Below are 20,441 nucleotides of genomic sequence, written 5' to 3'. Positions count from 1 at the left end.
ACAATTTAATGAACTGTTCTCAACAATAATGTAATTTGGTCAATAATAAAGACCTATATAAAGTCTACTGAATGTCTGTAGAAACACCGTTTACTAGATATAGCAAGTCAGTTGATCAGATGTTATTTTGCTGTTTTACAGGCTATTGAAAGTCTACTGAATGTTTGTTGAAACACTGTTTACTAGCTATAGCAAGTCAGTTGATAAGTCACTTATAGTCAGTTGAAGATCTGTAGGGGGACCATCAAAATAAAGTGTAACACAGATGGTTTCAAAGAAACAAGTGCACTGACTGATGACACAGTTTGTCAACGTCAGCTCATCACACGCATAGCACACACAAGACTTATGTCGGCACATGCTGGCTCAAGTCTTTACTGTCAGAAGGATGAATACAAATTCACACTCTTTTAGCTGCTCTTAGAGATCTGCACTGCTATTACACATTTGGAACACCATGAACACAAGTGGAGTGATAAAAACAGTTAGCACCCCAGTGCTGATAGTGTGAGCTATCAGCACTCTTGGAATACCTCTCATCCAATCAGATTGACCATCATGTCCCATTCTAAAATCCAAACCCCCATTGTAATGTAACTACAAGTATCTATAGAAAAAATGGCTTACTAAACATTGTTGCATTGATGAATGTGAGTGGTTTGGATGACTGGTGTCCAGATGTTTTCATCTTTTCTTAAGTCACATGTTCATTAAGTTCAAGTTGGGGCTTGAGGTCTGCAAATTATGTCCAGCAACATTTAAGCTCATGGAAATGGAAGCTGGATGATCAGATAAACAATGCCAAAAATACATCCACATGTTCACTTATTTCCCCCTCTTGACATTATTTACCTTCTCGTATTTCCTGTCTCTGTCTAATCCATAGCAATCTTCAAGGTCTGCTGTTATGTAATCTTATACCTATTTCACAGGCAGGTGTCTAGTGTCTGATGTTATGAGCATTATTGTAACTATTCCAGTAACGGGTATTCCAGCACACTCCCCCTCAGTTACCTTTTATCTAATTTCTCTTCTCATGAACAGCAAATTGCCTGGCAGCAGGGCATACATAAACTTACACATGCGTACATGTTTATAGTCTGGCTGTAATCCTATTTATGTCTCACGAAGTAATTTGTTATATTGCAGAGCAAAGCTCTCATATTAGGTAGCATACAGGGACTTACTTGCAAAGTCCACGGAATCCAGTGTAATGTAAGAGGTCATTCGGGGGATATGTTATTCAGGCCTCTCGTTTAATGAACCCTCGTGACCAAGCACCCTTATCCTTATCTATAGGCTTTGGCTATTTCCTGGTCAGCTGTGCACATTATCTTCTCTGAAGTACCTGCACTGGGATTTTAAGCAATGTATTTCTGATTGCTTCGCTTTTCTAGAGCATCTGAGAAGACATCAGAGAAGATTCAAGGCTATATTGAGAGTGGAAATTCGAACACTATGGCATATGTGTCAAATTGTTATTGGTATGTTGCTCTATAAGTATTCCTCAAAGTGGTAGTACTGGGCATCTCAGACTACAGATTCCACTTTAAATGTATATTTAAATTTAATCATTTAGCAGATGCTTTTATCCAAAGTGTCTTACAAAATGAGGAAATTTGTCATTAAAGAGCCAACAATATTGGCAGTATCACACTGCAAAGTTCTAATTGTAGCTGGGGTAGTACAGAAGTTAGAGCTGAAAAAAGACTAAAGAATAAATTACATTTACATACACTCTTTTGATGACGATATCACAATGGAAGGTTTGTTGAACAGTGGTTTCTAAAGACTAGCAAAGATATCAAGGAAAAGCTCCACTGTGTGTTCAATTAAGACTTTAATAATGGCTCCTAATCACTGACCTCAGATGAGATAATTGAGACCTATAAGCAAGCATCACAGGGACCCAACATACACTCACCTAAAGGATTATTAGGAACACCTGTTCAATTTCTCATTAATGCGATTATCTAATCAACCAATCACATGGTTGCTTCAATGCATTTAGGGGTGTGGTCCTGGTCAAGACAATCTCCTGAACTCCAAACTGAATGTCAGAATGGGAAAGAAAGGTGATTTAAGCAATTTTGAGCGTGGCATGGTTGTTGGTGCCAGACGGGCCGGTCTGAGTATTTCACAATCTGCTCAGTTACTGGGATTTTCACGCACAACCAGTTCTAGGGTTTACAAAGAATGGTGTGAAAAGGGAAAAACATCCAGTATGCGGCAGTCCTGTGGGCAAAAATGCCTTGTTGATGCTAGAGGTCAGAGGAGAATGGGTCGACTGATTCAAGCTGATAGAAGAGCAACTTTGCCTGAAATAACCACTCGTTACAACCGAGGTATGCAGCAAAGCATTTGTGAAGCCACAACACGCACAACCTTGAGGCGGATGGGCTACAACAGCAGAAGACCCCACTGGGTACCACTCATCTCCACTACAAATAGGAAAAAGAGGCTACAATTTGCAAGAGCTCACCAAAATTGGACAGTTGAAGACTGGAAAAATGTTGCCTGGTCTGATGAGTCTCGATTTCTGTTGAGAAATTCAGATGGTAGAGTCAGAATTTGGCGTAAACAGAATGAGAACATGGATCCATCATGCCTTTTTACCACTGTGCAGGCTGGTGGTGGTGGTGTAATGGTGTGGGGGATGTTTTCTTGGCACACTTTAGGCCCCTTAGTGCCAATTGGGCATTGTTTAAATGCCACGGCCTACCTGAGCATTGTTTCTCACCATGTCCATCCCTTTATGGACACCATGTACCCATCCTCTGATGGCTACTTCTAGCAGGATAATGCACCATGTCACAAATCTCGAATCATTTCAAATTGGTTTCTTGAACATGACAATGAGTTCACAGTACTAAAATGGCCCCCACAGTCACCAGATCTCAACCCAATAGAGCATCTTTGGGATGTGGTGGAACGGGAGCTTCGTGCCCTGGATGTGCATCCCACAAATCTCCATCAACTGCAAGATGCTATCCTATCAATATGGGCCAACATTTCTAAAGAATGCTTTCAGCACCTTGTTGAATCAATGCCATGTAGAATTAAGGCAGTTCTGAAGGCGAAAGGGGGTCAAACAAAGTATTAGTATGGTGTTCCTAATAATCCTTTAGGAGAGTGTAGGGTAAAGAAGGAAGAAGTGCCAGACAACTAAGGTTTCCAACTATGATACCCCTCCCTACCTTACCTTTCTACCATTGAAAGGAGAAAAGTGCATTATGGCATGTCTAAAATGTATTCAATCAATCAGCACCTCTCTAAAGTAGCTCTTAGAGCTCATATGTACATTCAAAAGCAGACCTATTTTTTAAAATTTCTTCCAACTAAAAGGGTAAGCCAGGGAGTATCTGGTGTGTTGGTCAAACTTTCTTTAATTTAAATGAAGATGAATGGATTTAGTCTTACTGATCTCAAAAATGGTAATAGCTCAATATTCAGTGGCTGTGACTTGATACTGAGGCATTTCAAGCAAAAAGTGAACATTATGGAAATTCTGATATAATGTTTGACTTGGGTAACAAAATAAATAGTGGAATCTGAATAAGATCAGCTTCTTATTGCCTAAGGTTCCTGGTTTTCTAAATTGCTAACAATTAACCTAGCCATAATCAGTCAAAAATATATTCCGAGCTCTAAAGGGGAAATTAGAGACAAACTAACTTGAGTTACTGAATGTGTTGTCCTTTACTGACCTTAAATTGAAATTACATGTGCACTTGGTGTGTGACAGTATCATAAGTCAACGACCGCAAAAGATTTCAGTTCATTCAGGTTAACAGAATGAAAAATGCTGAGAGGAAATGTCTACATTAATTATTAACGAGTGTTTTCCTTGATAAGCCCTCCTGAATAAGGCAATTATATTCATGAGTAAACTTGGCCCATCTATCTTAAAATAAACACTTTATAAAATAAGTTTCCTTGACTGTGTTTATTCAGAAAATATTTTCCTCCCGATTTGACTTCTCGTTTTAGTGGTAAAATACATGCAGCACCTACCGCAAATAACTCTCAAATAGAGAAAGGAAACCATTGAGGAAACCTGCACTTCATACTTTAAGCAATTCCACTGGGAAGAGAGGACAGTAAGTGAGAGAACACATACACTAGCAAGAAAAAGAAATAAAAAAAAAGAGCAAGGCGAGCTGGCTAAAGTGAGCATGGAAAAATACTAATAAATCAAGTATGAAAATGCCAGTCGACACTGAAAGGCCAAATCTAGTTCTTGAGGTTGGGCAGAGGACTTTTTCATTAAAAAAAGCAAAGATAAACAGGTGAGATTTAGACAAAATGGCCAGAGTGCTACACAGACCTCTCTTATTCCACTGGAGAAGGTTTGGAAATAAAACGAAATGATGATTTACAGATGGAATGAATTATTTGTATCTTAAATATGGACTTATATCTCAGGCATTGAGCAGATCCACATACGCTGATTGAATCACACAGACAATTTGACACACACACACACACACACACACACACACACACACACTGAGCAGCTCACCTCCCCTGCAATGTCGCATGGCCATTTTGCATCTCCTGGACTCAGCAATGGTGGGACATAGTATTGTGTCCTTTGGAGGCTTTTTCACAATGTGCCGTGTGCGGGTCTCCAGCCCCCACTTGAAGCCACAGGTTTTGTTTCTTCTAGTGCAGGACCCCCACTCACTCCACTGGCCCACCTCGCAACCCTCTATTAGAAGAAAAAGCTAGAATTCAAGGGCAGCCAGGTAATGACAAAAAACATTGCTAATGCACAAGACATTCTGGATATGATAAAGACCAAAAATCAGGGGCGTGGCACAAGGGTGGTGCGGGGTGGCAGCTGCCACCCTAAAAATTAGCTTTGCCACCCCATCTACCACCCCAGCATAAGTATCCAAATGTATTAAGTATAAATTTAAGTATATTATAGTTGATGTTGACATTGTGTAGGGGTTTATTCATGTCGAACTGCCTAAACTTTCACCAAACGCACAAATTAGTACAGATCCATAGCGTGACTGATTACAGCAGCGACCAATCCCATGATTGTTTACAGCAGCGGCCAATCACAGCATCGACCAATCGCACACCTACTATTGCAGTGCTGTATAGTGTTTGAGCTCTTGTGGGTTAATTAGTAAATGTTCTCAACAAAAGTGACCACAGCAGTAAAAGACATTTTCTCACTTTTTCCAAGTATTCACTGAATTATTATTAGATACATTGCTGTCATTTATGGGTTGAGATGGGTGAGACGTGTCCTCACCACTTTTTAAAATAGCTTTCATCAGGTATGTTCCAGATGAAACATCTTCAGTTCTTGAGTATGAGGTTTTTATTGCATCTGTGTGTGTTTGGTGACTGGTGATCCTGCGCTGGAATGTGTTATTTTGAATGTTATGATCAATGTTAGTGGCACTTGTTATCGGTGTCATTAAATCTCAGTAGTTTTTCTTCAGCTTGCACTCTTTTCCGTGTCCCCCATTGTGATGGCCTTCTCAGATGTATTGCTTGTGTTTATGTAGAGTGTGTGTGTGTGTGTTGTCTTTACTCTTTCTGTACCTCTCTCTTAATTGCTCTCAGGTGTGCGTTAACCAGGTGAGCTGATTGTTGATGGGCCCACCTGTGCATAGTGTATTTCTTCCCTAAATAAATGTGTTCCATGGCTGGGTTGTGCGATGGGAAACGGTTGTTCGTGAACTATTTCATCTCATTCACAGTGGCTCAGGTGTATATTTACTTTTATTCTGGGTTCCTGCTGCTGGTGTGAAGAGTTTGTGGTTGTCAATGTCTGAACTTCAGATTTTTATGTTTTTTCATATACAGAACTGTCAATAAATGTGTCTGTGTCTATAAAATTTTAACACCCTTCCAATGACGTACAGATGCAATCTTGGTTTATTAAAATAAAAAGTAATTTTGGGGCGAATTAGAATCCAAAACATCTAAAAACTAAAGGCAAAAAGTTAACACTAGATCAATCAGTCATGTTCTTAATAAAAGTGCTGATCTACGTATTCATCTACTGACTAACAAAATCCCAAGACTGATAGTGGCAGATGTAGAAATTAATTGACCATAATATTTGAAATATTTATTTGAGTGCTTAAATCTGTCATTAAGGATTACTGTTCATCAAAACAGGAATTTTAAAAGGATCTTATACTGTGCATAATATCATTAATATTATTGAGATTCGCAGCACTGCCCCATACAGTACAATTTTCCATAAAGTTTTTATTTCAGCTGTTACAAAGGTAATAGGCCTGCAGGACTTTTATTGCATTTTCCACCCATGGGTACACTTAACAAATTAAAAAATATTTGGCCCGTAAGGTGGTGACGTTTATTTCAGATTGCTGGATCTAAATGTCAAGCTATGGAACATTTAGAATTTGTTGATGTGTTTAATAGACAATGTCTTGGTGCTCTTGAGAAATTATGTTGCTTATTTTTTTATGCAAAAAAAATATATTATTTAAATTATTATTTAAATTATTAAATTTGGCAACTCAGTAGCAAAATGGTTATTATGTGGTTACTGTGGAAATGCAGCTGTATTGCAAATTCAGGGACATTTGTAATTTGATATTGACTCAATTAATGAACTACTACTTGTTGCAAATAAGCTTGGTGCCTTAATCCATAAGAACTACGCATGGATATTTGCTTTTGGTCACATAAAAAAAAAAGATCCCCCCCAACCCTGAAAAGAATATTCCGGTTTTCAATTGAAAAAGCATTGAATACCAGTTGCAATATTTGTTTTGCATGAAGACAAAAGTATTCCCTTACCTCCACACTCCATGTTATCTTCCAGGGGAGCAAAACCCTCTGGACACTTGTCGAAGCAACGACCCTTGTGCAAGTAAAAACCAGGTTTGCACTTTGTGCAGAAGTCTTTGCTGAAACAGGCCTCGCAGTCATCTATCCTACACCCTGCAAAGCAACAACAGAGGCAAAAATCACTCAGGACATCGGACAAGACCTTTCCATCTGGAGCATATTGAAAGGGGAGAGGGGATCAATATGAGAGAGGGATTATTGGTTGGAAAAGGGGTTTTGAGGCTGTATGAGGCCTTCTTGTGATGGTAGTGAGATATCACAGTGCAACTTCTTCTGAAATACTTGTACATATTGACCCTGGGAGTGCAGGATATAAGAGTTTTTGGGGCTGCATGCAGTTGCTGCCGGAATGAGGAATTACCTCAACATGACCCTTTTCACCAAAGAAGGGAAAGCAGATTTCTTCAGCATTGAAGATTCTAGAGCAAGTATGAAAGTTCTACTCTGATCAACTGTCCTAGTTGCAAAAGTGGTGTTACAGTAAACTCTAATGTTGTCTTGAAAAAGCCTGGCCTGAAAGTTAAAGTTTTACAACCTTGTGGTTTAAAGGTTTAATAGAAATTATATGTAGACAAACAGCCTGATTGTTAGAAAGAAAAAGAGTCCAATGGACCATTAGAATGTCAGAACCAAAGATAGATAGATAGATAGATAGATAGATAGATAGATAGATAGATAGATAGATAGATAGATAGATAGATAGATAGATAGATAGATAGATAGATAGATAGATAGATAGGTTCTGAGGAGGGGAAAGAGGGGTCAACACGCTCTGTGAAGAAGGCAAGACCACCACACCGATCCTCCCACGCCCCGCCTTGCCACAACATATCAAACGCAGCGTGCCAGCAAGTCATCAAGCTGTGACTCTGCAAATAGCACGTCAGGCAGAGCAAAATTACATGCGCCACACCAACAGGGCGATGCGCTGGCCTATGTAATTGAAAGAAGCCACTGGGAGCTGTCTAATTTATGGCACTTCTTAAAAGCTTCTTCAGGGACCTGATAGGTTTTGGATCTCAGATTGCAGCTGTGCAAAACCATGTGAAGCAACACTGCTGATTTCACTGAGGTACAAAGGTACCTGAGTCAGTCTTTAGTTAGAGGCTTATGACTTTAACTGATCTGCAGGTGAGCACAGTTTTTCAACAACATTTAGAGAAAATTTGGCATGGTAAAAAGAGATAAGGATTTCCTTTTATCTCTGACGCTCTCTGGGTTTCATGAAGGTTCTCACCATCATGCTCCCTAATTAAACCATCTTCAGCTAACCAGCCTGTCTCCTCGGCTACATTCCTTCCCAACAAGGGAGTCTCTCCCCTTCTCCCTTTGAACCCCAGATCCTCCGCCCACCTTTCCTGATCTCTCACGCTTTCTTTAACCCATCCAAACAATCTCATCATACACTCTGAGAGAGTGTATGTTTTTAAGAAATGGTGGAAGATACAACTCTCCTGCAAGCACTTAGCTAATCCATAGCCATAAAGGCACTTCCTATCACCTTTAAAAAGAACAACATGATCACAATGGGAGTCGTCATGCTGCTTCCGAATGTTCATGTACCCTGAAATTGAACCTATTCTACTGAATTATTGACAAGCACCATCCCCCATCAGACATGCATCGACATTGGCATCGACTCGAATGTGTTTACCTTCTGCAGTGGCACTACTGACACCACATTGCACGAGAAACCCCCAAGACACAGGTTCTGAAGTAAACATGTTCACATAAACTTACGATTAGGTTTAGAGTTGGGGTTGGGGCGTGGGAGTAGGGTTAATAAAATTTGCATTCCTGTTGACTGTATTCCATCATTTACAATTAAAAATGCAACTTGCTTTTGGCACCACTGTGTGGACATTTCACCCAGAAAACAGGCAACAACACTTCCAGCTTCTGGGGGCAGTAGTTTGAATTTCCATAAGAAAAGGGCGATTTCAGTGGCAGAAATTTCCTTTTCCTGTCAGCATATATCGAACCAGACTCAAACTTGCATTGCCTGCATGAGTACCACTGATCAATGTCTCAGAGCACATGTGCATGATTACTGCTGAGTCATTGCTCCAGCAAATGTAATATGATGTATTTTTGCACATTTCAATGAGACACGCAGATCAAAGAGAGAAGCCACACTAACATCAGTTGTCTCGTAGCTTAGCTGCAGGGCAAGAATGCAAAATACGCCCAAAATAATGAAAGAAAAGAAACATCTTCAGCATTTTATTGTCTTTAACACCTTTGTTTTTACACCAGCCAAGACACCACAGGTGAACTGCATCCATTGTTTGATAAACACTTGATTTTAGCTATAGAGATCTTGGTACAGATTCTGAGGAGAGGAAGAAGGCCACACAGAGATCCACTCACTATTATTCCCAGAGTAATCAAGAGCTATGGGACTTACTGGGTCCCTACATGTCCAATATATGACAGGGAGCAACAGCTTATAAATCAGCTACAAATGAAGCTTTTTAACTGAAAATCAGCTTCTCTCTTTCGCCTGATAAATTGCAGCCGCAGTGAGGCTGTCATCGCCTTTTGGTTTGCTCGCTCCAAAAGTGGAAATGAGAAGAAAAAAAGAAAGAAAAAAAGAAACTTTTGGCGCATGAGTAAGATAATGATTTGTCTGACGTGTCATGAAATGTCATCTGTCACCCGTGATCAAGTGCAGATGCTGAAATATAAAAAAAATCGCTGCTATGTTGGAACATTGATATTAGTTAGAAGATAAAAATGGTATCTGTGTACCTTAGGGGGGAAATTACTAAGAATTAATTCCACCTACTGAAAGAACAGTTTATTTGCATGCGACGTCTGCAAAGTTTTAGCCATCAATTCACTAAAGGAAATATGCAAATCTCGCACCACAAAATCTGTACAGAAAGCAATTTGCACGACGCAATTCTTAAACTGAATGAGATGCAGGTGTTTTGCACTAAAATACCACACACAAAAGAAGAGGAACTGTTAAGTGAATTTGCCGCATAATAAGGTGAGCTTGGGTGCAAAAACAATTATAATTCTTGTTATCAGTGCGAAAACATGTCCTCTACTAAAAGTTCCTTCTTGACAGAAACAGGTGAGGTAAAACTAAACGTTTTCTGTTCTAGTAAGTTTAAACTCAGTGCCACTTTTAAAGGCCTAGCGTAGATGACAACAGGAGACTAATATGACATAATAAGAACTCTTATTATTGCACAGACATGCGGAAATCTGATGGAAGCCCAATGCATTCACTTTGTCCCATGTGTAATTCATCCCATACAAAAATCTTATATATTGCCAACTATGAAAACATACATTTATAAAATTATAGTTCATATATTTGGGAATATGCTGTAAATATTCAACATACGTACGTTATTCATGTAACATACATGAAAACAGCTATTTTTTTTTAGCATTTTTAAATATACACTGTATGCTGTATATACTGTCTTAAAGAATTTACTTTTTATATCAGTGAAACCAAAACATGAATATACTGTATTTTTTACAGTATATATGTGTTTTACATACATAAAATTTTTTTCAGATATCTATATGGAATTAGAGGGACAAAATTAATACAGAATCATAACCAGAACGTCCCAGGCACCTATGTTGGAGAAAGTTGAAATTGCCTACACCACTGCAAACTGTTGCTTGAGATTTATGTTTTTTCTTTTTTTCCACTTGGCTTTCAATGTGGTTTTGAAGTCAAGTGCATGTTGAGTTGAATCGTCAAGCTTTAGGGGTGATCTAATCCTGCAAGACTTGTGGCAGGAATGCCTCTCTGCTGTGGTCTGGATGAAACACAAAAAACAATAAAGCAAATTATACTGTGGACATTCTAGCCAATGTCATATTCAAGCGGCAGCAAACCATGTAGGCCAGGGCTGATGAAATTTTACTTCATTATGTAAGCAAATAAACGTTAAAGGGGGACTTCTTTTTAATATGACAAATGGACTTTAAATTATATGCGGCAGTGCCTTGTAAATAAGGGGTAAAGCAGGTAGCAGGTCCTGAGGTTACAGTGGCCACTGTAACCAATGTAGATTATTCAGCAGACATCCTGTGGTGTAGAAGGGATGCCCATGCTTTGGGGTAGGTGGGTTTGGGGGGAGCGGAATCCGGCCACATTTTTCCATTCTTCCTCCCAGGCCTCACTGAAAGAGCCTGGCCCGTCTGATCTGCTTTTTTGAGCAGATTCTAGAGAACGAATCACGCGGTTGACTTTCCCACACCCAGCTATGTCATCTGGCTGCACCACTGGGTGCACCAAGCTCTCTGGGATTTTCTCTAGGTCCTTGTAGTGTCTGTTTAAATCATCCACATGCAGTGTCCAAAAAGAGGGCTGCTTGTGCACTTTACAGTACATAATAATAATAAAAATAATAATAATAAAATTATTTTTACATTTACTGAAGAAAATGGTCCCTCATGTAGCACATATACTAGTCCTAGATGAGCTGTGATACTTGAAAATTACTTCCAGGACATTGGCAATCAAAAACCTTTTTAAAAGGGTTACCATGGGAGTAAAGAGAGAAGAGAGAACTTCACTTACTGATATACGCACCAAGGGAGTTGAGAAGGTAATTTAGGGACAATATGTTTTATTCTAAAGGGTCTGACAGTGGAACAGCTACTTAAATCATCTGAAGAATATTTCATAAAGTCATTTAACTATTAACATTAATACTCATCTCAATTCCACAAGCTCATGCAAGGCTTTCCTACCACTCTGTAGCCCATAAAAGCGAATTACATGCCCTCTGATGGTAAGCTGATAAGTACCTTGATGACTGCTGGAAAAGTTATAACTGGCCAAACCTCTCTGTTTGCAGTTTAGATCCTTATTTATGTGCAGCCTTGAGCCTTTTGTGCATATGTCTGGTTATGTGTTGCCGAGAGAAAAAGTGTGAGGGGCTGCAATGTGATGACACCTAAGATGTGTAGGGAATAATCGAGGAGGAACAAAGAGGGTTTGAGATGAATGAGGAAGAGAGCTTTCACTTGAAAACCCTGTGGAAAAACTGATGGTGCCAACCCACCATTTTGCTCTCATTTTGAGCCCCCTTTCCAGCATTTATCTCCTTCTATCACTCTGTCTTTATCTGGATAGCTTCAGTGGAAGGCTGCAGACTCCTAAACTTGGCTCATTCTCCTACAGATGGGAAAAGTGGGCAGCTGCATCTAGCCCTCCTTCTACTTGTGTGCAATGCAATGTTGTAAGGTTGGATCATGGATATGAGGTAAAGGACGATCGGATTCTTCAGTGTGGTGGCATGCAGTGTGCTTGCATGGATTTCAAAAGAACACAACCCCACCACATGTGGTGGTTGTATTGAGAACCCATGCAAGAGAGAGCAAAGTGAATGAGTTGTCCTCAAAATTGCTTCCAGTGACCCAATGATCATTTCTTGCACTAACTCTGATAGAACGTCCCATTATGACTGATGGACATGAACAGCTTAGCGAAGATGACAGAAAGAGTGTAACTTAAGGAGGAGGGTCAAATGCAAAGCTGGATTACAAAGTCATGACTGAAACTCTGATCACTTCAAAGTGGGCTTTGCGCTGAGATTTGATGGTACGTGACAATGTGGGGTTTTGTTCTGGGAGAAGTTCTCTATGAGAGGAATCAAGATTAACTGGCCACATATCAGTATCATTTAAAATCAAAATTCAACCAGATCAAGGGATGGTTGGAGGACACAGGAATCAGAAAACAATAGCTATCACCTTCACAACATGTAATTACTTGGGGGCCTCTTCTGAGCTCTTTGATGACTATGTTAGAATATGGAATTTCTAGAATGGTCAGTAGAGTTAATTGATAGTTAGTTTACGGTCAATTGAATGTTTAGGCAATCCCCTTAGAGTTATGATAAAATTGGCATAAAAATCTGTATTGAGTTTGTTGAGTTAGACCAAACAGGTTTTTATGCAGGGGTGTCTGTGCTGTGTCTGGGTTACTGACATAATAGTCGTAGGTCTTGACACATTCCTTTGAGGCCTTGTTTCAGGCCCATATGTCAGGAGTTTGGCTCCAATAACCCCAAGAGCTGGAGTTCTGTTTTAACATGAAGCATTCAGCCAACACCTCAGGCTTTTCACTTACTGTAACCTCGAAGGTCCAGAGAGTCTCAGGCCTGGATCAAATGTTAAAATAAGGATACAACATACAAGAAATGAAGGGATGAGGGAGGCATTATTCTAATAGGATGTTTGTTTAGCTCTTTCCAAATAGAATGAGAATTTTCTTCATTAGTGTTTGATATACTGAATCCAATCTGAAAATCTGATTAAAATTAAGGGACTAAAATTGTGTGTCAGACAGCCATTAAAGTCAACAAGAAACAGCATTCATGACCTATTTTACTTTTGTAATGTGAAATATTTCCAAAATAGAAAATTGTATATTCAATGAGAGAGAAAAAATGTAGTTCAGGGCCTGATTTTATCCATTAGCAACTAATTGGATTGTTAAAAATTGGTTGTTCCATACAGATGAATTGTGAACATAATTGAACAAATGTGTTTTAAGAAAGTATATAGTGTAATTTTGTATTTTATTTCATGTTGACTTTAAACAATAATAGCACCTGAAAAATATGGAAATTTTATTTAATTTTATTTACAAATCATATGGGCACTCACTAAAAATCCCTTTCCGTAACTCTTTCCCCGCCAGCGTTTTTAAAAAAAGTTTTGACGATTTTCGCTAAACTTTAATGGCCCGCAGAATATTTTCTTCCATGAATATATGAAGATGCTATATATCACAATAAAGATCTGAGCCTCTGCTTTTAGGCAAAAAAAAACGATTTTATTTTATCTTCATTTGTTCTTTTTTATTGCGACTTGAACAGAGGTAGGTTTTGTCAAAAACAACATTTCAGACAAAAAGCTGAGAAAAAGGCATGTTTATGTCTGATATTTTGAGCTTCTCATACTCCACTTCTTCATGTTTGAGACGATCGCAGTCTGTTTCTTTGATCAAAGAGTTGCGTACTCTTTCAAAACATGCGTAGGGGTCTTCCTTACCGTATAACACCTAAAACACGGAAACCCGTAAAATTCCGTGTTTGGAGGGGAAGCGTTTTTTCATAAAACACGGAAAATTCCGTGTTTGGTGGGGAAAGAGTTAAAGGGATAGTTCACCCCAAAATCTAAATTCTCATGTTGTTCCAAACCCATATGAGGTTCTAGATCCAACATTGTAAGACTTATTGTCTTCCGTGGAACACAAAAGGTGTTAAATCTATTGAGATGACTATTTCTGCATGTCCAACTTGCCAACAGGATTTTTGTCAGTTTAATCAAATACTCCTAATATTAGTAGTAGGCATAATATTGCCTGCAGAGCTAAGCATAAAAAAAATCCAAGCTAAATAGACCAGTTTGAGCAATAGCATCTACACACCTGTGATACGAATAGGAAGCATGTGGATATGCTTGTGTGTACATGTGAACTTGGACTGTAAACAGTGATTGTGGAGGTAGGGATCTTACTGGAGCACATGTTAATCTCTGTCCCTCGCACGCCATAGTAGCCTGATGGACAGGCGTGGAGACACTCCCCATACTGCCTCATCCTCTCCCTTCGTAGAAACAGGAACAGCTTTGGTTGGCAGTTCATACACCCATTGTCTTTCGAACACACAGAGCAGCCTTTGCAGATTGGGTACGCTCCATAGCTAGCTGCAATAAAGCAAGACACAAAAAAGACACAGGTTTTACAAATTAATAACACCAAATAATACTCAACGGACACTTGGCACAAGTAATATAGTTGTATCGTGACCAACAAGACATGAGCAGTTAGAAGCCATATAGCACATACTTTCCCTGCTAAAAAAGCCAGCTAAGATCAGCATGAATTTCCATGGTACAGCTAGTTCAAGCTCGTAGACCAACTTGGCCTTTTAAGCTAGTTAAGAAGTCCATTAGGGGCACCAGCACACCAATATCCCATGCTTTAGACCAGCATCCATAACACAACATAATGTATGCAGTTGATAAGCAGTGCTGGTCAACATGATTCTTATCCAATGCAACTTACACTTATTACAATAACAGCCACCTTAGCAGGGGTGGACTGGGACTAAAAAGTGGCACTGGACTTTCTGGCCCAGAGGGACCCACCAAACCCGACCTGAAACACACCACACCATAACACACCATCTTTTGTGCCAAAAAAAAAAAATGCATTTCTATTGACTGCTAGTCGTGACAACGGGCCCCACCAGTGCAATATTTTTATAACTTTTAAAACATATAAAACCACTGTAAATGCGATGCATGGATTTTTTTTTAGATAAAGCACTAAATAAGCACTTTATAGTGCAGACAAATAAAAATTTTCCAAAAAGTTTTTGTTTTTTTTCCAAAATGCAGATGTTAGGTTGTACATGAAAGTACAAGGGAAAGTGTTTATTTTAGGTGACGTGACAAGTCAGCATTTCTTCAAAACTTTTAAAGATCTTAATCAACTTTAAACTTTTTTTAAAAAGTGAAAATATACTGTCTTAGTTAATATGAAGTTGGTGAAACAACAAGTACAATAATAATATATTATATATGTATACAGTATATAGCTATACAATATCATAAAAATGTTGTTTACAATAGTTAGAGGAAGAAAATGTCACACAACAGGACACTGATGACAATGCTTAAAATGTCAAGCCAATTACCCACATTACAATGTGTAAATGTTTATTTTTTTTAAATCAATGAAAACAAAGTTTAGAATATGTACATACATAAAAATAAACAAATACAAACATATGTAAAAAATCTAATAAACATACCTCTTAAAGTGTAGATCTTTTCAGATATTTTGCAGATTAATTGCTCATATGTGAGTTTGTTGTATCTTTATATCTGCAGTGTTTTAATTCCTTCCCCAGATTATTCTTAAGAAAAAGTGAAAAGCCCTATGCTTTGAAAAGCACTGTTTCTGCTATCCTTTAAACAAAGTAAGCCTCAAAGGCTCAAATAGCCACAAAGTAATATTTTTCATGACTTATTTTCTGCATTATCACGTGTGAGCATTATACAGCAAGTTACACTTCTGCTCCAATTAATGCTTTGCGGTATGAATAAATTATGCAAATGACAATGTACTTCTCATAGCTTTTCTGTTTGCCGATTTTATTTAAGCTGCTGTTATAGTATTTGTTGTAACTTGCAATTATTTTTCACTTTGTGATAATTCAGAACTCATCTTATACTTAATATGTTGTTTTTGGTTGTCACCATTATTAAGATTTGTATGTCAAATAATCAAGGCCATGTGAGTTATTGAATAAATATGTGCTTACGTAATCTGCCCCACTGTGACTTCAAAAGAAAAGCTATTGCATTTTTTTGACCTTACTAACTTTATTGAATTCTCACTCATTATGTGTTCTGCGCCATGCTGGAGTACAGGCTGGCCGCCTATTAGTGATGGGAGGTCCAATTCTTTTCCATGAACCGGTTATTTAGGACGGTTCATTTCCTTTAACCGGTTAAAAAAAATTATTCACCAGTTCATTTAAGACATTGCCTAATGATGTCAATATGCATAATGCTAATATGCCAGCATCATAGAATACACGCACAAACACATTCAATAAAGCCATATGTAAGCACATATTGCTGATTATTACATTTTATTTAATTAAGTTATAATAATAAGTGTGATCTTACAACACATCCTACATTAAATCTTTGCACCTAAAGCACCCAAACTGACACTGATATACAACCGCGGATGTTCTACACATCTAAAGCGTATAAAGTGATTAAACCAGTTTTAATAAACTCATCCTTTTTTACACAAACCATGTTCCAGCTCAACACAACTTCAGATATAATCTGCATGCACAATATTCAATAGTAAAATTTGTTTACATCTCTCAGCTGAAAAGTTTCACCCCCTCATTCAAGTCCTCGGTTCACGCATGCTCATCATCTACTCATGGATAAGCAGTTTTCAGTATTATGTGCGAAAGAGGCAATTCTCAGTTCAGTGTATTCTGACTAGCCAACTGCTGAGATCATCTCAATGTACTGTTGATGCGAGAGCTGCTGTCCTTGAATCAGTGTACTGTTGACTCGAGAACTGCTGCGAACAACTCGATGTTCTGTTGACTCAAGAGCTGCTGATCCGGGATCAGTGTACTGTTGACTGAGGAACTGCTGCGAACGACTCAATATAATGTTGACTCGAGAGCAGCTGTTTCAGGAGCAGTATACTGTTGACTCGAGAATTGTAGACTGGATTATCTTCATACATTGATAAAATGGTAATACAATGAAGTCATAAACATATTTCAGAACATAGTTCAAGGATCATATTAATCCAGGTTATTGGCTCATTTCAATATGGAGTGTCAGACACATCCAAAAGACAGGTAAATATAGAGTAACTTGTGGATCAGTGTTGACTCTAGGCATGAACAGTTTCAAACGGTTCGGTGAACTGGTTTAACTCATTCATTACCACCCAGGACAGGCCGGTACTTGCGAGGCAGCGGGTTGGCCCAAATTACCCAGTGGCCCATCGGGAAAATGCCCAGTGCTCTCTCATGGCTTGCACCTTGCAGGGATTGAACCAGCAAACTTACAATTACCAGCCCTGAGTTTTAACCACTACACTGAGTAGTGGTTAAAAGAGTACAGCAAGTTTACTGCAAAGTGCTGTGTTGATCGTTTAAACATTTGACATTATAGAACTGTCAAAGATATTTTTCATTGATACATAAAAATGTCACTGACCAAAAAAACTGTGTCTTTAGCAAGACCTGACATTTTTGCAGAACAAACCATTTTGATTGTGATCAGCACAGTGATTTGACTCAAAGCTCAACTCCTGTATGTTGAGTTTAGACAGCCGTTGAAAGCCCAAAACCACATTGACTCCGAGCCGGATCATGTTGCTGGTAGAAGACAAAGGAGCCAGTAACGGCCATACCGTTCCACAATAAAGGTCACTTAATGTAAGCTCCTTTGCATACCCTTTACAGGAAAATGTCCTTGGGTGCACACAATAGCTGCAAACCAGAGACATGGCTATTGATTGGAACCAAGTTTTAAATATCACAATCCAAGATAGTGTAACAGCCCTAACTAGACGACCCACCACAATTCTTCATAAAATATCATGTTGGAGACATGAGGCCTAGGTCCTGCATTCAACTGAATTTTGCTGACCTTTTTCCTTTCCCTTTTTTCTGAACTGAATGTGTACCATATAAAATACATTAAAAAAAGAAAGGTGAAAGGTTGTTCAGTCATATTTGGCTTTATATGACAAATATTGGTAATTAGATTTCTTGGTAGTGCTGTCAAATTAGAGGCTTTTTAAGAATCTGACAATCACTGTTTATGTTATGTACAGATGTTAATTTTACAATGCATAATCTGTTACAACAAAACAGATTTTTCACTCTTGGTTTCAAGGAAAAGTAATCTCTGTAAGTATAACACAATTGATTTGAGGCACCTCAAGCACAACTAATATCAACATAACTAGGGAATATTTACAGTCTTTTTTGTTTTTTCGTCATACAAAGGTTTATCACTGGGCTGTTTTCATGGTTAAAAAAATGCATTGTTGTGTAGCATGTTTTATGTTCCATGACGTCAGTGTTCTTATGATGAAGAAATTATATGGACACATTTATACCTAACCACACAGTGCATATAAAGACATATGGTATACAGTTTGAACATGTTTATAGAAGCCTGACATTCATCCTAAATTGGTAAAAATGTCCCCTACTCAGCCCACACATTTCAGACCTGATTGCGATCATATTGTAGAGAGCGAAGGAAACCAGGACAGGCATGAGGCTGAACATCAAAAAGCTCAAAACTATCAGCACATTTCCCTTACTGAATTTTTTTAATTGAGGGTGGTATGGAAATATCACAAACCATTTCCCCTCTTCCTTAATCATGAGGGTGCTATTTCTTTCATCCAACTGTAAGGGCCTTTTCAGCAGAAAAGACCTTATGGCAGTTAAATGAGTTCTCTAACGGCTGCTGTCAACGTGAGCTTGAACAACACAATAATTCATGAATGATTGCATCAGTCAATCAATCATCCAAACAACATCAGCATAATCTGTCCAATGAAAAGCGCAATCATTGGGTAGATTGTGCACTTCATTGCACATTAGGGGTTGCATCGACTACCCGACTAGTCAATTAGTTCTGCCACTTATCGACGCGTTGAGTTTCTGTCATTTAGTCATGGATGACTTCAGTTGTGCTTTTCTAAATGGAGATGGCAGGAGCAAAACTCCCCTGCCCACAAATTGTGTATTTGTTTGTGTGTAATTGTATGCAAATATATTTTGAATTATGCAAAAGTGAAAATAAAGTGAAAATGGTAAGTTCTCCATTTAAAAATGTTGTTAAGCGAACTGCGTTGGAGCTACAGGTATCTAAGACTGAACTATTTTTAAATGTTCAAAGTCAGAATTTCAATATCAGAAACTAAAAGTGAATGTTTATGACAATACAAGCAAAATTAATCTGACAATGGATATATCTGCATTTGCATATCTCACCCGCATCATCTCAACTGCGTGGACCAATCATGCTGCATTGCATGTTTTGGTTCTTTTACATGATATTAACATTGACCTGTCGATTACATTTTAGGCCACCTAGTTTCTGAGTAGCCGTGCAAGTCTTATCACACATGTGAGATTTCACTTGTATTTGACGAGGTTGTGTTTTGCTTTTTGTCAATTGTACAACATAATAGTCAGGCCTGTATCCGTAGTGCATACTGATGTGACCCTGCTCTCCCTGGACCAGTAATTATAAATGGAAAGAAGAAGGGAGACGGCACAGCTGACGGCTGAGGAGATTTTTGCCTCACTCAAGATTTTTGGAACAGTAGCCTGTCTGAAGACGGCTTTCCCAGCTCCAACCACAGGCATGTAAAAAAGGGGCTGGGATTTGGTGCATCTAGGGCAGGGGTGTCCAAGAGCCACCCTAGAGGGGCCAGAGCTTCCACATTTTATGGAAATCTTTTTACCGCCAGCTGATTTATACCTGTAGCTATGACTGGAGTCTTATATTTCAGATCACATTTTTATCAATTCATCCAGGGGATCGAATTCAAGCTCTAAACCAGAAAATATGATGTCTTTCCAATATAACTGTCAAAACGGGACTTCAATTTTAAACAGACACTGTGACCCAGGATGGGAAACAAACAAGAAAAAGTGCATCAATGGGCCACAGTTCATATTATGCATTCAACTTGATATAAACTTGAACTTGAGTTTAACAGAAATAATAGGTGTAAGGTGTGTTTTGATACAGGAAACCTGAGTTTGTCATTTCCTAACAATGTTGTAGTTGAGACCAGCTCATTCGAGTCAAAGTTCAGTCTGAGACCAGAGTATGTTTAGTTCAAGTTGAGACCGAGACCAGAAAAGGCTGAGTCTAAGACAAGTGTTTTTTTTATTATAAATGTATTAAATGTATAGTTCAAAGAACTAAACCTCATTTATAAAATAAACCTCATTTATTATTTTTTTAAGCTTATGTTGGTTACACAATATTGCCAGTTGAGAATAAAATACATT

At 38.5% G+C, this 20,441-nt stretch overlaps 1 protein-coding gene across 1 annotated transcript in view; it reads right to left on the bottom strand.

Moving 5' to 3' along the window:
• The window catches only part of LOC127656335 (R-spondin-2-like), a 73,072-nt gene that overhangs the window by 30,013 nt on the left and 22,618 nt on the right, over positions 1–20,441 (bottom strand). Inside the window, exons 2-4 of the mRNA XM_052144615.1 lie at positions 14,356–14,544; positions 6,799–6,942; positions 4,523–4,711 (exon numbers count right to left, since the gene is read on the bottom strand). Coding sequence (XP_052000575.1) covers positions 4,523–4,711; positions 6,799–6,942; positions 14,356–14,544 — 522 coding nt within the window. The remainder of the gene's footprint in view (positions 1–4,522; positions 4,712–6,798; positions 6,943–14,355; positions 14,545–20,441) is intronic.

The sequence above is a fragment of the Xyrauchen texanus genome, chromosome 15, assembly GCF_025860055.1.
Source record: "Xyrauchen texanus isolate HMW12.3.18 chromosome 15, RBS_HiC_50CHRs, whole genome shotgun sequence".
In the NCBI taxonomy this organism is placed as follows: Eukaryota; Metazoa; Chordata; class Actinopteri; order Cypriniformes; family Catostomidae; genus Xyrauchen; species Xyrauchen texanus.
This window is presented reverse-complemented; position numbering and strand designations above follow the sequence as displayed.